Source organism: Schistocerca nitens, chromosome 4 (genome assembly GCF_023898315.1).
Source record: "Schistocerca nitens isolate TAMUIC-IGC-003100 chromosome 4, iqSchNite1.1, whole genome shotgun sequence".
NCBI lineage: Eukaryota > Metazoa > Arthropoda > Insecta > Orthoptera > Acrididae > Schistocerca > Schistocerca nitens.
This window is the reverse complement of record NC_064617.1, coordinates 84,105,713-84,124,625: the sequence shown is the minus strand read 5'-3', so window position 1 is coordinate 84,124,625 and position 18,913 is coordinate 84,105,713. Positions and strand designations below refer to the sequence as shown.

The following is an 18,913-nucleotide window of genomic DNA, read 5'->3' as shown; positions in this document are numbered from 1 at the left end:
CCCTACGGCACTGCGTAGGATCCTACGGTCTTGGCGTGCATCCGTGCGTCGCTGCGGTCCGGTCCCAGGTCGACGGGCACGTGCACCTTCCGCCGACCACTGGCGACAACATCGATGTACTGTGGAGACCTCACGCCCCACGTGTTGAGCAATTCGGCGGTACGTCCACCCGGCCTCCCGCATGCCCACTATACGCCCTCGCTCAAAGTCCGTCAACTGCACATACGGTTCACGTCCACGCTGTCGCGGCATGCTACCAGTGTTAAAGACTGCGATGGAGCTCCGTATGCCACGGCAAACTGGCTGACACTGACGGCGGCGGTGCACAAATGCTGCGCAGCTAGCGCCATTCGACGGCCAACACCGCGGTTCCTGGTGTGTCCGCTGTGCCGTGCGTGTGATCATTGCTTGTACAGCCCTCTCGCAGTGTCCGGAGCAAGTATGGTGGGTCTGACACACCGGTGTCAATGTGTTCTTTTTTCCATTTCCAGGAGTGTATGAGAAACTGACTGGAAGCTCAAGAGTACTCAACCTACCACCAGGTGCCGTATCAGGCTCCTTAGCGACGATTAGTGGACATGGAAAATTTTCGTGGTAGATAGTTGGGGAATGACAAAGAGTAAACAATCCAGTAACGTTGAGACGGGTGTTACGATTAACCAAGGAAAACCCCCAGTTGGGAAACGGGGCCAAAATTAGTTGGTTACTGTCGAGTTGCAATTTACAATTTCTTCATTGATTACTTCAACCATTAAAAGTCATTTCCTTACCACTTGACCAGGAACAGATCCAAAAAAGCTAGTAGGCATGAGTGCCTTTTCAAAACAATTTACTTTACAGTTAACGGCCAAGCCATTTTACTTAAAACCGACTTTGATAAGACATTTGATAACAAATCAAAATTTTCCAAGTAATGAAATTAAAAACTTTACTTTACCGTTAATAGCCAAGCAATTTTACTTAAAACAGACTTTGATAAAGTATTTAATAACAAAATTAAAACTTTCCAAGTAATGAAACAAAGAAAAAAAAACACCAGTTTGCTTACAATTTCGCTACCGAACATGTAGGGAGCCAACTTCTTTTAAACTTTGGCACAACAAAATATTAAATTACAAGGGCTCCCTAACAAGGAGGTAGAACTAGCATTTTCAAAGGATGCCAAGTAGAATAAAACAATCAAAGTAAAGATGCAGTCATTCACCTTTTACAATAACTAACAATTTTAAAGCCACGTAATTTTAAAAACCCACCAATGAAAGGCAAACTTAACCTTTTTAAACAGTGGTCAAAAACAATCAGAGTAAAATACAACTATTTAACATTTTACAATAACTAACAACTTTAATACCATGTCCTGCCACCAAAATGTCCTGGGATAGAAATAATTAACCGACCGGGTGTAAGGGCGGCCACAATTGTCTCCCGAAGGATGCTCAGGCTAGAAGCGGACTAACAGACCCACAACGCCTCAAATTCGGCAATCACATCGACCTCACGGGAGGCCAGGGGAGGAGGAGGAATCAAATCAGGAACCATAATCCCTGCCCCAAAATACACTTCCTGCCAGGCAGTACTAATAAGAAGCCAAAAGATCACTGTCTGTAATTACACCGGCGACAAGGACAGGAAACCCGAACGCAGGAGGCCACAAGGCAGAAAAAGACGCTGGTTGCACAAACCAAAATTCTTCAATTAACATCTAAACCTTTAACCAACTTAACTTGCAGTTTATGAGAGAAACAGCAGGTGAACTCCGATGCAAAGGTTCCTCACACCCGACCGTGTACACGTCGCCAGCGTACCCAACTGGGCACAGTCACGCAGCCACGCGCTCTGTCACCGGAGCCCTCGTCTTCTCTGCACCCACGGCGGCGAAATACCACTCCTCAGGTTAGGCGAGTTACTAGTCCATCATTCCCGACGGAAAATTTAAAGACATCCGTTGCCGCTCCCACCAAGTAGTGACTCGGAACCACAGCTGTGGCCCCCGGGTGCTCACAGCAAGAGCTTACAGCTTTGTCCCGTCAACTCGTCCCACTCGTCTCGCACCGCCAGGATAGACCACGCGGCTTCTCGGAACAACAGCCAACTCACCACCGCCACGCCACGCTGCGGTCTCATCGTACGACACCCTCTAATTCCCGATTTTAAAAACCGACCGACCGACTCGTCACCGCTAGGCAACCAACCGGCCATCCCCCCAGAGATCTTATTCCCTTACACAAGGCTAACAGGAAGCAACGACTCGATAAGACCAGACACGCCGCCAGAGGGGAATCTGAACAGAATCGTACGCACCATAACGATAAATATGAAAGAATCAATTGATGGAATGGAAGGACTCAGAACAATCTTTACAGCGCGATATATGTTGAGAGCCGACACACGGCTCAAACGTCTTAGACGTATGGTCTGAACTGTATTAATAAACCTAATGATATATATGCAGAGGATACACCCACTCCCAAGAAACTACCTGTCAGTTTGTCAGAGAACCTGATCTATGTGTACCGCACACTGACATTCAGAGCCCTGTTCATGCAGGAGTATGATTGGGTGGAGAAGTATTGTTACAGCACAGAATAGTAAGTAGTAAAAACTTTATTAAAACTCTGTCACCTTGTTACAAGCAAAGTGCGGTCACGCCAGAGGCAGAGACAGGACCAGGAAATAAGCTCTATGTCGCAAGTTAATCAGGCCTCGGCACGTTACAACACTGCGCTGAGAGAGAGAGAGAGAGAGAGAGAGAGAGAGAGAGAGAGAGAAAGGACGGCCTCAGCAGAAAACAGCACAGGACAGAAAACCAACAGAAATGTGACACGCATATTCGTTATCTCGTAAGAGATGTCGAAGGAAACTGTACCTATCGTGAGAAACAGTATCGGAGAACCTGCTCAGCAGTTAAGAGCCTATTAGGGGAATACAGCAGAATAAGGACACATGCTGTCATTACGAACCGAGCATGGCATCATAGCCTCACGTTGGTACCCTTTAAATACACGAGCTCTCCATCTCTCAAGAAGTTGATCACTGGGCTCGATGACATTCGCAGTAATAGCGCTCGATTCCGTGATTATGATAATGTGTAGAATCTATGTCCTACATTCTTCAGAACATTTTTGAAAAATATGTAAAAATCTGCCAACCGGTTACATAGATTTTCTATATACCTTGACCAGGTTTCGTCACCTCTAAGGGTAACTTCATCAGAAGGTAAGGTAGTTACATGAAGAACATATCGTCAAAGCTGTACAGTGATTTAAGAGCTGAGTTGCTTAAGTCATACATTAAAATATAAGACTCGCACCACACCGGTGTCACTTATGTTTTAATGTTTGATTTTTTGAAGAACATTATGTCTTATATTTTAATGTATGGTTGGTTGGTTGGTTGGTTTTGCGGAAGGAGACCAGACAGCGTGGTCATCGGTCTCATCGGATTAGGGAAGGATGGGGAAGGAAGTCGGCCGCGCCCTTTCAGAGGAACCATCCCGGCATTTGCCTGGAGTGATTTAGGGAAATCACGGAAAACCTAAATCAGGATGGCCGGACGCGGGATTGAACCATCGTCCTTCCGAATGCGAGTCCAGTGTCTAACCACTGCGCCACCTCGCTCGGTTTTAATGTATGACTTGAGCAACTCAGCTCTTAAATCACTGTACATCTTTGACGATATGTTCTTCATGTAATTACCTTACCTTCTGATGAAGTCACTCTTAGAGGTGACTAAACCTGGTCAAGGTATATAGAAAATCTATGCAACCGGTTTCAAATTTGTGTATACGGTTGCTGCAAACCTCAGCCATGTTCAAAGTTGTATTCTTCAGAACAGTCTACGAACCAGCCAGAGATGTAAATGTATATGAGACGACGGACTTCGCATGATGAATTTCATACTGTTCGCCACCTACCAGCCGGCCGGAGTGGCCATCCGGTTCTAAGCGCTTCAGTCTGGAACCGCGCGAACGCTACGATCGCAGGTTCGAACCCTGCCTCGGGCATGGATGTGTATGATGTCCTTAGGTTAGTTAGATTTAAATAGTTCTAAGTTCTAGGGGACTGATGACCTCAGATGTTCAGTCCCATAGTGCTCAGAGCCATTTGAACCATTTTTGAGCCACCTACCATTACTGATGGAGAAGCCGACAGTCTTCTAACAACACCACGTCTCAGAGTGCTGAAATCACCGAACTTCAACACGGACACCAGTAGCAGGGCCTAGTGGGGTCCACGTTCCTGGTCAACACTTACGCGCCTCTCGGTGCTGAAACCCACCTGGCCAGTAGGAAGGGGATTGACCGACCACACGACTTCCGACAACACCACTCGCGGATGGGTCATCAACACAGAATTCGGAGTGGGATCGAGCACACTGCAGCAGCTAGTACGAGTCCATTCGTGCTGGACCATAGCCGCGGCGCGATGTCACTCACTCTTCGCTTGAGCCCGCAGACGAGGAGTTGACTCGGCGGCCGTCAGCGGGTATCCAGCAAGCAGCTGAATGAGGCATCGGCTGCAAAGCCGGTGTGGAACAAGCAGACTGTTAACATGGTTAATAAGTAATTGAACTTTGACCACGTTTCACTAACGTCAGCAACGCTTTACAGGTACCCAACTGCTATCCGGTCTTCATGCAGAGGTGTCTTCTCTCGGTCCTTTCTTTAGCATGGTCTTTGCAGACGATTCCCGCTTTTATTTTGAGAATGGTTCTCGTCGCAAATTCGTCTGAAAGGAAAGACGTCGCGAATACAACCACGGGGACGTCATGGGAATCAATTACTAGTAATTTCGTGGTGCCGAAGTTCTGGTGTGAGAGCCATCACATCAGATGGGCGTAAGGCGACTCATACACTCCTGGAAATCGAAAAAAGAACACATTGACACCGGTGTGTCAGACCCACCATACTTGCTCCGGACACTGCGAGAGGGCTGTACAAGCAATGATCACACGCACGGCACAGCGGACACACCAGGAACCGCGGTGTTGGCCGTCGAATGGCGCTAGCTGCGCAGCATTTGTGCACCGCCGCCGTCAGTGTCAGCCAGTTTGCCGTGGCATACGGAGCTCCATCGCAGTCTTTAACACTGGTAGCATGCCGCGACAGCGTGGACGTGAACCGTATGTGCAGTTGACGGACTTTGAGCGAGGGCGTATAGTGGGCATGCGGGAGGCCGGGTGGACGTACCGCCGAATTGCTCAACACGTGGGGCGTGAGGTCTCCACAGTACATCGATGTTGTCGCCAGTGGTCGGCGGAAGGTGCACGTGCCCGTCGACCTGGGACCGGACCGCAGCGACGCACGGATGCACGCCAAGACCGTAGGATCCTACGCAGTGCCGTAGGGGACCGCACCGCCACTTCCCAGCGAATTAGGGACACTGTTGCTACTGGGGTATCGGCGAGGACCATTCGCAACCGTCTCCATGAAGCTGGGCTACGGTCCCGCACACCGTTAGGCCGTCTTCCGCTCACGCCCCAACATCGTGCAGCCCGCCTCCAGTGGTGTCGCGACAGGCGTGAATGGAGGGACGAATGGAGACGTGTCGTCTTCAGCGATGAGAGTCGCTTCTGCCTTGGTGCCAATGATGGTCGTATGCGTGTTTGGCGCCGTGCAGGTGAGCGCCACAATCAGGACTGCATACGACCGAGGCACACAGGGCCAACACCCGGCATCATGGTATGGGGAGCGATCTCCTACACTGGCCGTACACCACTGGTGATCGTCGAGGGGACACTGAATAGTGCACGGTACATCCAAACCGTCATCGAAGCCATCGTTCTACCATTCCTAGACCGGCAAGGGAACTTGCTGTTCCAACAGGACAATGCACGTCCGCATGTATCCCGTGCCACCCAACGTGCTCTAGAAGGTGTAAGTCAACTACCCTGGCCAGCAAGATCTCCGGATCTGTCCCCCATTGAGCATGTTTGGGACTGGATGAAGCGTCGTCTCACGCGGTCTGCACGTCCAGCACGAGCGCTGGTCCAACTGAGGCGCCAGGTGGAAATGGCATGGCAAGCCGTTCCACAGGACTACATCGAGCATCTCTACGATCGTCTCCATGGGAGAATAGCAGCCTGCACTGCTGCGAAAGGTGGATATACACTGTACTAGTGCCGACATTGTGCATGCTCTGTTGCCTGTGTCTATGTGCCTGTGGTTCTGTCAGTGTGATCATGTGATGTATCTGACCCCAGGAATGTGTCAATAAAGTTTCCCCTTCCTGGGACAATGAATTCACGGTGTTCTTATTTCAATTTCCAGGAGTGTATATACTCGTAGAATCGATGCGCAAAGTAGTACAGTACTATTACTATTCCATGAGCGCATAATTACTCTTTGTAATATTCTCTCTGGCACGTTGAGGGGACTTCTAGGGTCTTCTCCGTGCCGCATTGAATAATTGTAATTTTTCTATCGAGATTAGTGGAAGAAAAATATATGCTGAGCATTTACATCAAAGGTGTGTAAGGAATTTCATTATATATGTATTCTCTAATTGGAAATTTGCACGGAGGTGTCATTTCGTTGGTAATGAGAAGGGAACTTCCGATGAATTGGAAACGAATCTGCAATTATTAGAACCAAGAGCTCCATTATTTCATCGGATAATAATTAAACTCTATCAAAGCAAACTTTCCGCTTGATCTGAGGTTTCCCGACTGACTACGCATCGCAAGAAAACCAAGACATTTTATTTACACAGGATTGCAGATCGCTTCGAATCATCGAGACTGCGGACAAGGAGAGTCATCGACCGATTCTGATTAAACAAGTAAAGCTTAACTATAACTTTCTTGAGAGACTGTGATGACTGTGATATAGCTGCTTATGAATGAGATCATTAAAAAAATACTAATAACTAACTTTCCTCCTCACTAGCAACCAGTATAAACACAATATTAATTAAAATTATATGATCTGAATCCTACAAAGCTTGTCTGGGAGCCGAGTTTCATCTCTATCTCTGACGCTAGGGACCTTCAAGACCTGCACACAGTCCTTGCTCAGGATTTGGATTGACTGCCGACAGAGCTGTTGAATCTCCTCGTACAAAGCATGCAAGGTACGCTAATGGTACGCATATCTCTTGTAATTTATGTTATTCTTGTGGAAGAGGTTTTTTACAATTACAGAGCGAGGTGATGTAAATGCATTCCGGAGAATGGAGATTCAAATTTCTGTTCGGCCATTCACATTTAGATTTTGTGCAGTTGGTCTAAATGGCTTAAGGCAAATGACGGAACAGTTTCCTTGAAAAGTACTTGGCAGATTGCCTTTTCCATCCTTTCTCCGTCCGAGCTTGTGCTCCATTCATGATAAAATCGACATCGTTGGGGCGTTCCTTTCTTCCTTCCCTTTTGTATTTTAGTTTCATTATCTATTGTAATACGCTTTGAGAACTTTGCTAATGACACTTCTGCACGGTTTACATTGTTCTGTTATCATTCCGACGTTCTGTTGACACTTGTCCTCAAATCTACTGATTATGCTTGACTTCTGCACAATAGCGTAATATTGTTTCTGTTACAAGTGCAGATTCGCTATGGAATTTTAAAATTGTACACTTCTGCTTATAAAGCAGCTTACAGTTTGTGAAGATTTCATCTTTTTGATAAGTCAGTTGATTCTGTTCTACACTGTCTCACACATTCCACCACGTGATGTAATCGCCTACCACACGTTTATGTAAACCAATCCTGGGCCGCCACCAGAAATGATCAATCTACGCATTTATTTATTGATAAACCTATGTGTGTTCGTACTAGACATGTGTAAATTGTCTAAAGATTATTCTCTATCAGTGTTTATTCGTGGTAGGGGCATTTCTATTAAGCTCAAATTCATTCGTGATTGCACTATTTACAATAGTAGAAAAAAGAATAATTACCTTAGGTAGAGGCGGTGGGTTGGCTTCCACATGCAGTCCAGTCAATTCTATCATGTTTGGCAGATTCGGTCGAGGATAATTTATACTGAAGTGATTGTTTATGAGCATTAAACTGAAATTCTTTTCAGTTTCATAAACCGATGGAACGTCAGGCCCAAAATATTTTCTCTGGATTTCTTCTTGATCTGCCATAATTTGATAGAAGTAGTAATAATTTGTGAAAAGCCATAAGTATGTCACGTAAACTCTCGCCCAGAATGACATGTGGTCTGAGCAGCGGGCTTGAAAGTCTAGAAGGTAAGCGGGGTTACTGGGATTCCCATCAGTCCAGTGGGTGGGGGTAGTGGCGCCTAAGGAGACGTATCCGATGAGAGGCGGGGAGCCCAGTTTGTGGATTAAACCGTAGTAGCACGGCGTCATCACCCGTTCCAAAATAATCAGGTCGAATTTTGGAGCTGACCTGAAAGAAATGTATGTATTAGTGGAATACTGCTACCTGACTATGTTCAAATATTCAAGAAATATTGGATTAGTTTAAATGGTACATAATGCGACTTATGATTAAAGCGTTTACCTAAAAAAGAAACTGTGTCTTTATGAATGTGCAAATGTTGGACAAAATTCAATGACTACACTGGTATAATCTACTCATTTCTGGGGCCAGTGTTCTGCCTTACATGTGACGTATACACGCTGTTCTTTCGTGTTGTCCTGAACACCACTACGATTTCGAACCTAGTTAACCAGTCCTGCCATTCTGCTTCACCGATTCCAACAAATGATACCGACCAAACACCTTCACATGCTTCATATCTTCCCTCGACTTCTTCTTCTCCCAGACAACATAATCCTTTCTGACATTCGTTCTTCCTAAAAGATGTGACGAATTCCTTCCCATCCTTGCTTATATACAGGTTCCGCCCCCTTTTCCTATCCTGTCCTTTTCTTTTCCCTGTATAACCATGGTCTGACTTCCACCCTAGTCACCCCATCACAAATCAAACGTCTCCTATCATCCACTGTCCAGCACTACACTTCTCCACATACTAATCCTCCAATTCTGTTACAAGCCAATTTCTCACAACACCAGGTAAGCTTCCTACTCGCAATTTACCGTTTTCAGTTAACATAGTAGAACATAGTGCAGTGAAGTGAAGTAGTCCAATACTACAATAAATACTACCACCAATTATTGCTTTAATAGTCAATAAATAGTTTTTAACATCTTCAATGCACAGTTTTAAATAATAAAGAATGTAAACATTTTTTTGCATTTCATTTGAAAATTATATTTGTGTGATTTATGAAATTACAATATAGCATAAAATACACGAGCATATATGAAAGTTGATGAGGCAAGATGTTCTAGTACTGTTTGCAAAGGAGTTCAATAGATGAACATGAGGAAGAAACAGAAGGAGGTGAAGAAAGAGGAGGAAGAAATGACTGAGAATGAGGAATACTGATGCAGCAACTACGTACTTCATGAACTGCTGCATCTCTGGAGAACTGAGTTCGCTCTCACAAGCTGCTCTCCCTATCTGCTTCCAAAAAAATAGCATATCAATTTCTGTCCAATGGACCGTAGCCATCCAATCAGTGGATGTTTTCAAATAGTTATATGCGGCAGATATGTCAATTTCCGTGAAGTTGGTGATGTTTTCCTGAAATTAAAAAAAAGTCACAACAGCGCTACACACCATTTCCCGTAGTCTATACATAAAAGTTTGCTGGCATTCAGGCTGATACAGAATATGGTATTTTGCGGCTGAACTTTGATCATCCTGTTTTTGTAAGATTTGTAATTTGTACTAGAGCGTTTACACTTCCCAGTATGTATAATTCCCGCGTGGAATATTTCTTGGCTTTTGTGATTCCACTTGCGGTCATGTCGATCTTATGCTGATTTTGACTTGCTGTAGTAAATGTAGAGTATTTGATTGTCTAGTTTGTAATCATTCGTTTCTTGAGTGTTACCACCATGCACTCTACATATACAGCGGGTAGAGAAAAAAAATGGAAACACCAGTATCACAACAAATTACCATGCCCAGTATACAGGGCCATTACAAATGATTGAAACGATTTCATAAATTCACTGTAGCTCCATTCATTGACATATGGTCACGACACACTACAGGTACGTAGAAAAACTCATAAAGTTTTGTTCGGCTGAAGCCGCTCTTCAGGTTTCTGCCGCCAGAGCGCTCGAGAGCGCAGTGAGACAAAATGGCGACAGGAGCCAAGAAAGCGTATGTCGTGCTTGAAATGCACTCACATCAGTCAGTCATAACAGTGCAACGACACTTCAGGACAAAGTTCAACAAAGATCCACCAACTGCTAACTCCATTCGGCGATGGTATGCGCAGTTTAAAGCTTCTGGATGCCTCTGTAAGGGGAAATCAACGGGTCGGCCTGCAGTGAGCGAAGAAACGGTTGAACGCGTGCGGGCAAGTTCCCCGCGTAGCCCGCGGAAGTCGACGAATAAAGCAAGCAGGGAGCTAAACGTACCACAGCCGACGGTTTGGAAAATCTTACGGAAAAGGCTAAAGCAGAAGCCTTACCGTTTACAATTGCTACAAGCCCTGACACCCGATGACAAAGTCAAACGCTTTGAATTTTCGGCTTGGTGGAGATCATGATCAGCAATTCATGTCATGGCCTCCACGCTCTCCCGACTTAACCCCATGCGATTTCTTTCTGTGGGGTTATGTGAAAGATTCAGTGCTTAAACCTCCTCTACCAAGAAACGTGCCAGAACTGCGAGTTCACATCAACAATGCTTTCGAACTCATTGATGGGGACATGCTGCGCCGAGTGTGGGAGGAACTTGATTATCGGCTTGATGTCTGCCGAATCACTAAAGGGGCACATATCGAACATTTGTGAATACCTAAAAAAACTTTTTGAGTTTCTGTATGTGTGTGCAAAGCATTGTGAAAATATCTCAAATAATAAAGTTATGGTAGAGCTGTGAAATCGCTTCAATCATTTGTAATAACCCCGTAGTGTAGGAAAACCGTTGGGAACCACAATAGCTTCCAGCGGTTTCGGAATGGATAAACACAGATACTACGTGTTTTTCAATGAAATCTTATACCATTCCTCCTGCAAAATAGTGGCAAGCTCAGGGACGGTCATGAAGGTGGACAGCGATTACGTACCTTCCTCTGCAAAGTAAATCATAGAGCCTCAATAACACTGAGATCTGGTGAGTGTGGGCTCCAGAGCAGGTGCTTCAATTCATCTTCGTGCCCACAAAACCAGTGCTGGATGCTGCGAGCTATAATCTTTGGCATCAGTCCCACATTGCAGATTAGCCATGGGGCACATGGAAATCGCGATATCGTTGCCAAATCATCACCGAACCCCCACATATTTCACTCTTGGTACGTAAACCCGACCAGAAATTGGAAACAGTATGAAACAAGACTTATCCGACCAAATGGCATCCTTCCACTGCTCCTTAGTCCTGGTTTTATGGCTTCGGCGCCACTTTTACCTGTTCCAGGGATTCCATCACTGATAAGTGATTTCGGACTTCCATCTCGCCCAGTAATTCTTCTCTTTTTGTGCTTCCTCCGTGTTGTTTTGGTGCAGACAGCGACATTCAGTTCTGCAGTGACTTTTACAGCTGTCATCCAGTTATTTTTCGTCGCAGTTCTCTTGAATGACCGACCATCACATCACTCAGCACACACATTCATCCGCGTTTTGGCTCAGTAGATGTTTTTCCACTTTCCCTGTATGTGTCTCTTGAAACATCAAACACCTCGACTACCTCGCTTACCGAAGGACCCATCATACGAGCACCAACGATTTGCTCACGTTCGAATTCGCTTACATCCGAAATAAAGCACTGACAACTACGCAGGACACTATTCTAACCACGACTGACACTTCCAATGCACTCATGAGCGCTCGTGGTCAAACAGAGCAGTGGACCTTGAAGGCTTGGCTGGCGTCTGCATTTCTTTCGAGCAGGCATTTCTCCCGCTGTTTCCATTTGTTTTTCCAACCCTTATACACTACTGGCCATTAAAATTGCTACACCACGAAGATGACGTGCTACAGACGCGAAATTTAACCGACGGAAAGAAGATGCTGTGATATGCAAATGATTAGCTTTTCAGAGCATTTACACAAGGTTGGCGCCGGTGGCCACACCTACAACGTGCTGACATGAGGAAAGTTTCCAACCACTTTCTCATACACAAACAGTACCTCACCGGCGTTGCCTGGTGAAACGTTGTTGTGATGGCTCGTGTAAGGAGGAGAAATGCGTACCATCACGTTTCCGACTTTGATAAAGGTCGGATTGTAGCCTATCGCGATTGCGGTTTATCGTATCGCAACATTGCTGCTCGCGTTGGTCGAGATCCAATGACTGTTAGCAGAATATGGAATCGATGAGTTCAGGAGGGTAATACGGAACGCCGTGCTGGATCCCAACGGCCTTGTATCACTAGCAGTCGAGATGACAGGCATCTTACCTGCATGGCTGTAACGGATCGTGCAGCCACGTCTCGATCCCTGAGTGAACAGATGGGGACGTTTGCAAGACAACAACCATCTGCACGAACAGTTCGACGACGTTTGCAGCAGCATGGACTATCACCTCGGAGACCGTGCCTGCGGTTACCCTTGACGCTGCATCACAGACAGGAGCGCCTGCGATGGTGTACTCAACGACGAACCTGGGTGCACGAATGGCAAAACATCATTTTGTCGGATGAATCCTGGTTCTGTTTACAACCTCATGATGGTCGCATCCGTGTTTGGAGACATCGCGGTGAACGCACATTGGAAGCGTGTATTCGACATCGCCAAACTGGCGTATCACCCGGCGTGGTAGTATGGGAAGCCATTGGCTACACGTCTCGCTCACCTCTTGTTCGCATTGACGGCACTTTGAACGGTGGACGTTACATTTCAGATGTGTTATGACCCGTGGCTCTACCCCTTCATTCAATCCTTGCGAAACTCTTGAATAATGCACGACTGCATGTTGCAGGTCCTGTAAGGGCTTTCTGGATACAGAAAATGTGCCACTGCTGCCCTGGCCAGCACATTCTCCAGATCTCTCACCAATTGAAAACGTCTGGTCAATGGTGGCCGAGCAACTGACTCGTCACAATGCGCCAGTCACTACTCTTGATGAACTCTGATATCGTGTTGAAGCTGCATGTTCAGTTCGACGCACCACAGCCATACTCCGAAACGGCAGTGAAACATAACCGTCCGGAGCCCAGTCTTCTTGCGACCGTACATTGTCGTAACGACCGCTGCTGGCAATCACGTACAGTGGCTCCATTCCTGCCAAGTCTTTCTGCAGTGTCGCAGAAGGAGCATCCAACTTCTCGCTGCCCTATTACAAGACCGCCTTCAAACTGAGGTGATCATAATGGCGCCTTCGTTGTCTTAAAGGCATTCTTGATTATCATCAGCTCACCACGTCGAATCTCAGAGGTAACTAAGGCTCACGACCGTTACAGCGTGTATTTAAAGCAAACCTGACCTGCATCCTCATAGTGGCGCTATTAGCACCACTCTTATGCGACGTACGAAATCTGAACAGACATCATCTTTCAGATGTAGAAACACGCCTACCAACTTTCTCTTATGTACAAAATTGTTGAGGCTTACGTGGCCACTTGTTGACAAACTGCTTATTGGCTTCTGTGTGTGTGTGTGTGTGTGTGTGTGTGTGTGTGTGTGTGTGAAATCTTATGGGACTTAACTGCTAAGATCATCAGTCCCTAAGCTTACACATTACTTAACCTAAATTATCCTAAGGACGAACACACACACCCATGCCCGAGGGAGGACTCGAATCTCCGCCGTGACCAGAAGAACAGTTCATGACTGCAGCGCTTAAGACCGCTCGGCTAATCCCGCGCGGCTGTTGGCTTCTGTATCGGGTTCTTCAGCCGACGTTCATCTAATGATTTTACTGACGTTTCGCCAGCACGAGTGGCTGGCGTTGTCAAAGCTTCACCCTCCATTGCGGTGGTGAACTGGAGGCGAGCTCGCGGCCGCAGACTGTATGTACCTGGCGCGTCAACGTCCGGGGGCTTCTCCTCGGTGATTCCGGTGCGGTTCTCCTCTTGCTACCTGCGACGGTCGTTCGCTGCAGTAGGGGGAGCCAGGATCCGTTTAGCTTAAGGCTTTCCTCTTTCTTGTTGAAACTGTTCGCGTGTTTTTGTATTTCTACAGCTTCTCTGAACAAGGGCGTGTGCTAGTGCTTCTCTACAGCCAGAACTTCCGTGTGTGCGAATTTTATTACGTGGTCGGTCTCATTCAGTGCGTGCTCTGCCACGGCCGATTTCTCCACCTGCCCCAACCTGCAAAGTCGCTTATGTTCTTTGATCCTGGTGTTGATTGATCTTCCAGTCATTCCGACATAAACTTTTCCACATGTGCATGGTATACAGTATATTTCCGACATTGCATATTGCTCCCTTTTCTCCTTTGGCGATCTAAGACACTCTTTGATCTTCCTTGTCGGTTTGAAAATCGGCTTTACGCCGTGTTTGCGCAATATACGGCCGATTCTGTCCGTCACTCTGGGAATGTATGTCAGAAAGGCCGTACCCGACATTTCTTTTTCTGATTCCTTACTTCGCTGAGTGTTTGGCTCTGTTACACTTCTAATATAACTTGTGGAGTACCCATTGCTCCTCAGAATACTTTCCAAGTGTTGCATTTCGCGTCTGAGGTGGTGCGGCTCACATATTCGTCCTGCTCGCGTTACGAGCGTATGAATCATGCCTCTTTTCTGGCTCGGGTGGTTGTTTGATAGTTTGTGCAGGTATCGGTCCGTGTGTGTCGGTTTTCTCTTATGTCGCACAACACCTTTTTGGTGCTGCCTTTTTTTCCGTCAGTGTATTTGTTGCGGCATTTTTTTCGACCTTGGATAGTGCTGCTAGGCTGCGACAAAAGTTTCGTCAGAATGTATCAAGTACGAAGCAGTGAACGAGAACACTGCAGACGTGTTCTGGAGCTCCGCCAGAAGACAAAACTATTAGTCTAACACACGCACACTTGCAGTTGTTTTATCATTTCAGGTGCACTATTGTCTATCTTTTTTGGTATAGTACCACAACTGTGTAATTACATGTGCTCTACTTGTCCTGTCCCACTTGCCTAAGGTGGGGCTGCATTTAATACAACTACACTACTGGCCATTAAAATTGCTACACCGAGAAGAAATGCAGATGATAAACGGGTATTCATTGGACAAATATACTATACTAGAACTGACATGCGATTACATTTTCACGCAATTTGGGTGCATAGATCCTGAGAAATCAGTACCCAGAACAACCACATTTCGAAAGCTTCTATTCTCTTCTTGTCTAAACAATTTATCGTCCATGTTTCACTTCCATACAAATACTTTCAGAAACAACTTCCTGACACTTAAATCAATACTCAATGTTAACAAATTTCTCTTCTTCAGAAACACTTTCCTTACCATTGCCAGTCTACATTTTATATCCTCTCTACTTCGACCATCATCAGTTATTTTGCTCCCCAAATAGCAAAACTCCTTCACTACTTTAAGTGTTTCATTTCCTACTCCAATTCCCTCAGCATCACCCGACTTAATTCGCCTACATTCCATTATCCCCGTTTTGCTTTTGTTGATGTTCATCTTATACCCTCCTTTCAAGACACTGACCATTCCGTTCAACTGCTCTTCCAAGTCTTTTTCATACTTAGTACTTTTGTATTTACATCTTTAATTTTATCTTATGTGATACATGCTGTTGCATTCACGATAGTTTGCGCCCCTCCCCCCTTCCGTAACTATGAAGAGACAGTAGATTAGGTGCGGTACCTTGGACGGGTTGGTGGTGATGAATGTGACCTGGTGGCCCCTCCTGGCCAGCTCGAGACTCATCGTCCTGAGGGGTCTCTGGTGGCTGATAGCCGGGAACGGCACGACGGACAGAATCCTGGCCGCCTCCGAGGCTCCCAGCATAAACAACACGGTCAGCAGGACGCAGGCATTCATGGCGACCTGTCAACATCAGCAGCTTTACTGCAGTGGTTCAAATGGTTCAAATGGCTCTGAGCACTATGGGACTTCTAAGGTCATCAGTCCCCTGGAACTTAGAACTACTTAAACGGAACTAACCTAAGGACATTGCTGTGTTGGCAGAAGAGCCAACACCGTGTTGCTAGAGGAGGCCGAAATGCACACGTTTAATTACACGCAGACTGGCGTGAGGTCTGGAACAGGTCAGAGAAATGAGAACTTAGAAAAGCGGACGCAGTTGCTGTAATACTTAACTTTAATCCATAATTGGAGTACATCGCTCTTGACGGTACATGTTTTATAATTTCAATATTCACTGGTAATGGCGCCTTGCTAGGTCGTAGCAAATGACGTAGCTGAAGGCTATGCTAACTATCGTCTCGGCAAATGAGAGCGTATTTGTCAGTGAACCTTTCCTAGCAAAGTCGGCTGTACAACTGGGGCGAGTGCTAGGACGTCTCTCTAGACCTGCCGTGTGGTGGCGCTCTGTCTGCAATCACTGACAGTGGCGACACGCGGGTCCGACGTATACTAATGGACCGCGGCCGATTAAAAGGCTACCACCTAGCAAGTGTGGTGTCTGGCGGTGACACCACAGACATCACACACATCCATGCCCGAGGCAGGATTCGAACCTGCGACCGTAGCGGTCGCGCGGTTCCAGATTGTAGCGCCACTTCGGCCGCCTTACTGCACTGGTGATACACACAGACGTCGACTGCGTTTGCAGATATTGTAAATAGAGATCCCAGCGCAATAGTTTGCGAGGTTAATGTAGGAACATAGTGGCAGAGGAGCAAGAGGTTGTCAAAAGGATTATGAAAGGATGTCCACAAGGCTCTATCTGCAGACCCATCTTCTAGTATATCAAAATTGAACCTCTTCTGAAGTTAATCACAGGAGATGAATGTTCAGGTGGGATCGTTGTGTATGCTGGTGACCTGTTAGACGTGATATCAGCCAACAAAAGAACAACGTTGGCAAGGCCAGTGCTATGCTACATACACATATACAACAGTGGTTCAACCAAAACACATTATCAACAGCAGCACAAAAAACAGCATACAAAATGCCCAAAGGATCACTACAAAGAAAACAAAGAATTAGAATCAACAACACAAACATAAAACGCGAAATTATAACTCGATACCTAGGGGTGCATATTGACAACCGGCATAGCTTCAAAGAACACATATGACTAACCACGAACAATGCCAGAACAATTTTTCAAAAACTAGTGAGATTAAATTCGATGCATACTACCAGTTACACAAATAAGAATGTACCACTGTGCGCTATTTGAGTCGGTCTTCAGCTTTGCAGCTAGTACAATAGAATATAGACACACTCTCACCATGAACAGGATCACTGTTAGGTGGGGCAGAGCAGTGCGCTACTTAGACTATCTGGGGCGTTCGGCACCACATCAGTCGATTCGCTGTATGTGGTGCTTGGAATATCCCATATCAGATAACTATCAGACATCGGGCTGTGACATATTGGTTGCAGATGGATAGACCTGAGACAGTGTTGCGCCACATAGACATCCGCCAACTAAAATATTAATGTGTTGGTACTTGGCAAAAAGAGTGGGACGAAGGTCCGTGCAGTCAATTTTCCTCCTGTATCCAGGAGTGGTTTCTGATGTGCCATGTCAATCCTGGCCGAGGCATGGTTCATTTTGTGACCGTACACAGCCCTTGTCCCATGTACTTGCGGTGTGTGCCACTTTGAGAAAGCAGTCTGTGAAGATGCAGGAAAATCGGTTCACCCAGAAAATTTTCTTTTGAAATGCATTAGATACAGGAACTTACGTAACAATTTTGAGCACGTAACGGAAAATACACTAAACGATGTGTTGAGGAACCTATACACATGGGCGCAACTGTACACAGTCACTAACATCGTCTGGAAACAAAACATGACATATAAGAAGAGACTCGTCAATGTAGAAGGCCCAGAAGACAACGACAAGACGACACAGATAACTGGAGCAGCTCCAGTACTAACGATGGAACGAGCGATAGTGACCACACTGGCACAACATAGACACAAAAAAACTACCACATCATAAAACAAACACAGCATGTAACTTGAACATTTGTTGAAGATCACAATTTATGTATCATAATGCATGAATTTAATTCATACTAGAAGTAATTAGAGTAGTCCAAGGACACATATTCTTCTAGAATCCACTTTAAACCTGGGCCTTCTAAAGTAGTAATATAAATATGCTAATGGTTCAAATGGCTCTAAGCACTATGGTACTTAACACGTGAGGACATCAGTCCACTAAACTTAGAACTACTTAAACCTAACTAACCTAAGGACATCACACACATCCATGCCCGATGCAAGATTCGAACCAGCGACCGTAGGAGCAGCGCGGTTCCGGACTGAAGCGCCTAGAACCGCTCGGCCACAGCAACCGGCTATAAATATACACCTCATTGTAAATATAATAATATGAATGTAATTTAAATGTCATACAAAGTAACATAGAAACACACAGCAGTATTTTAAACGCTGTTAATAGACGACAGTGACACATCATGGATATTATTCAATATGTACAAGATTAACGACTCAAAGGAACTAGTTTTATTACACAAGTATGTCTTTAAAAGAGTAGTAATAAGTTAACTGAGGCTTGTTATTTTTCCTACAGTCACGTAGGATCTTTACATAATTAGGATAGATCGTGGTGGAATATTGTTACACAGACACACAAAATTTGTTTACTTACTAACCTAGTACAAGCTGTTGTTTTGTAACATAACAAACATTAACATACGCAGAACGCTAACAAACAACACCAATATACACTGAAGCGCCAAAGAAACTGGTATAAGTAAGAGTATTCAAATACAGGGATATGTAAACAGACAGAATACGATGCTGCGGTCGGCAAAGCCTCGTATAAGACAGCAACTGTCTGGCGCAGTTGTTAGATCAGTTACTGCCGCTACA

General features: G+C 45.6%; 1 protein-coding gene across 2 annotated transcripts in view; it reads right to left on the bottom strand.

Annotated features, from left to right (window-relative positions):
• Window positions 1-18,913, bottom strand: part of LOC126252610 (UDP-glucosyltransferase 2-like) — a 73,712-nt gene that overhangs the window by 32,742 nt on the left and 22,057 nt on the right. For both annotated transcript variants that reach the window (XM_049953513.1, XM_049953511.1), the window contains 3 exons: window positions 15,740-15,922; window positions 9,378-9,559; window positions 7,896-8,355 (listed from right to left, as the gene is read on the bottom strand). In XM_049953513.1, coding sequence (XP_049809470.1) covers window positions 7,896-8,355; window positions 9,378-9,559; window positions 15,740-15,916 — 819 coding nt within the window. In that variant the 5' untranslated portion in view covers window positions 15,917-15,922. The remainder of the gene's footprint in view (window positions 1-7,895; window positions 8,356-9,377; window positions 9,560-15,739; window positions 15,923-18,913) is intronic.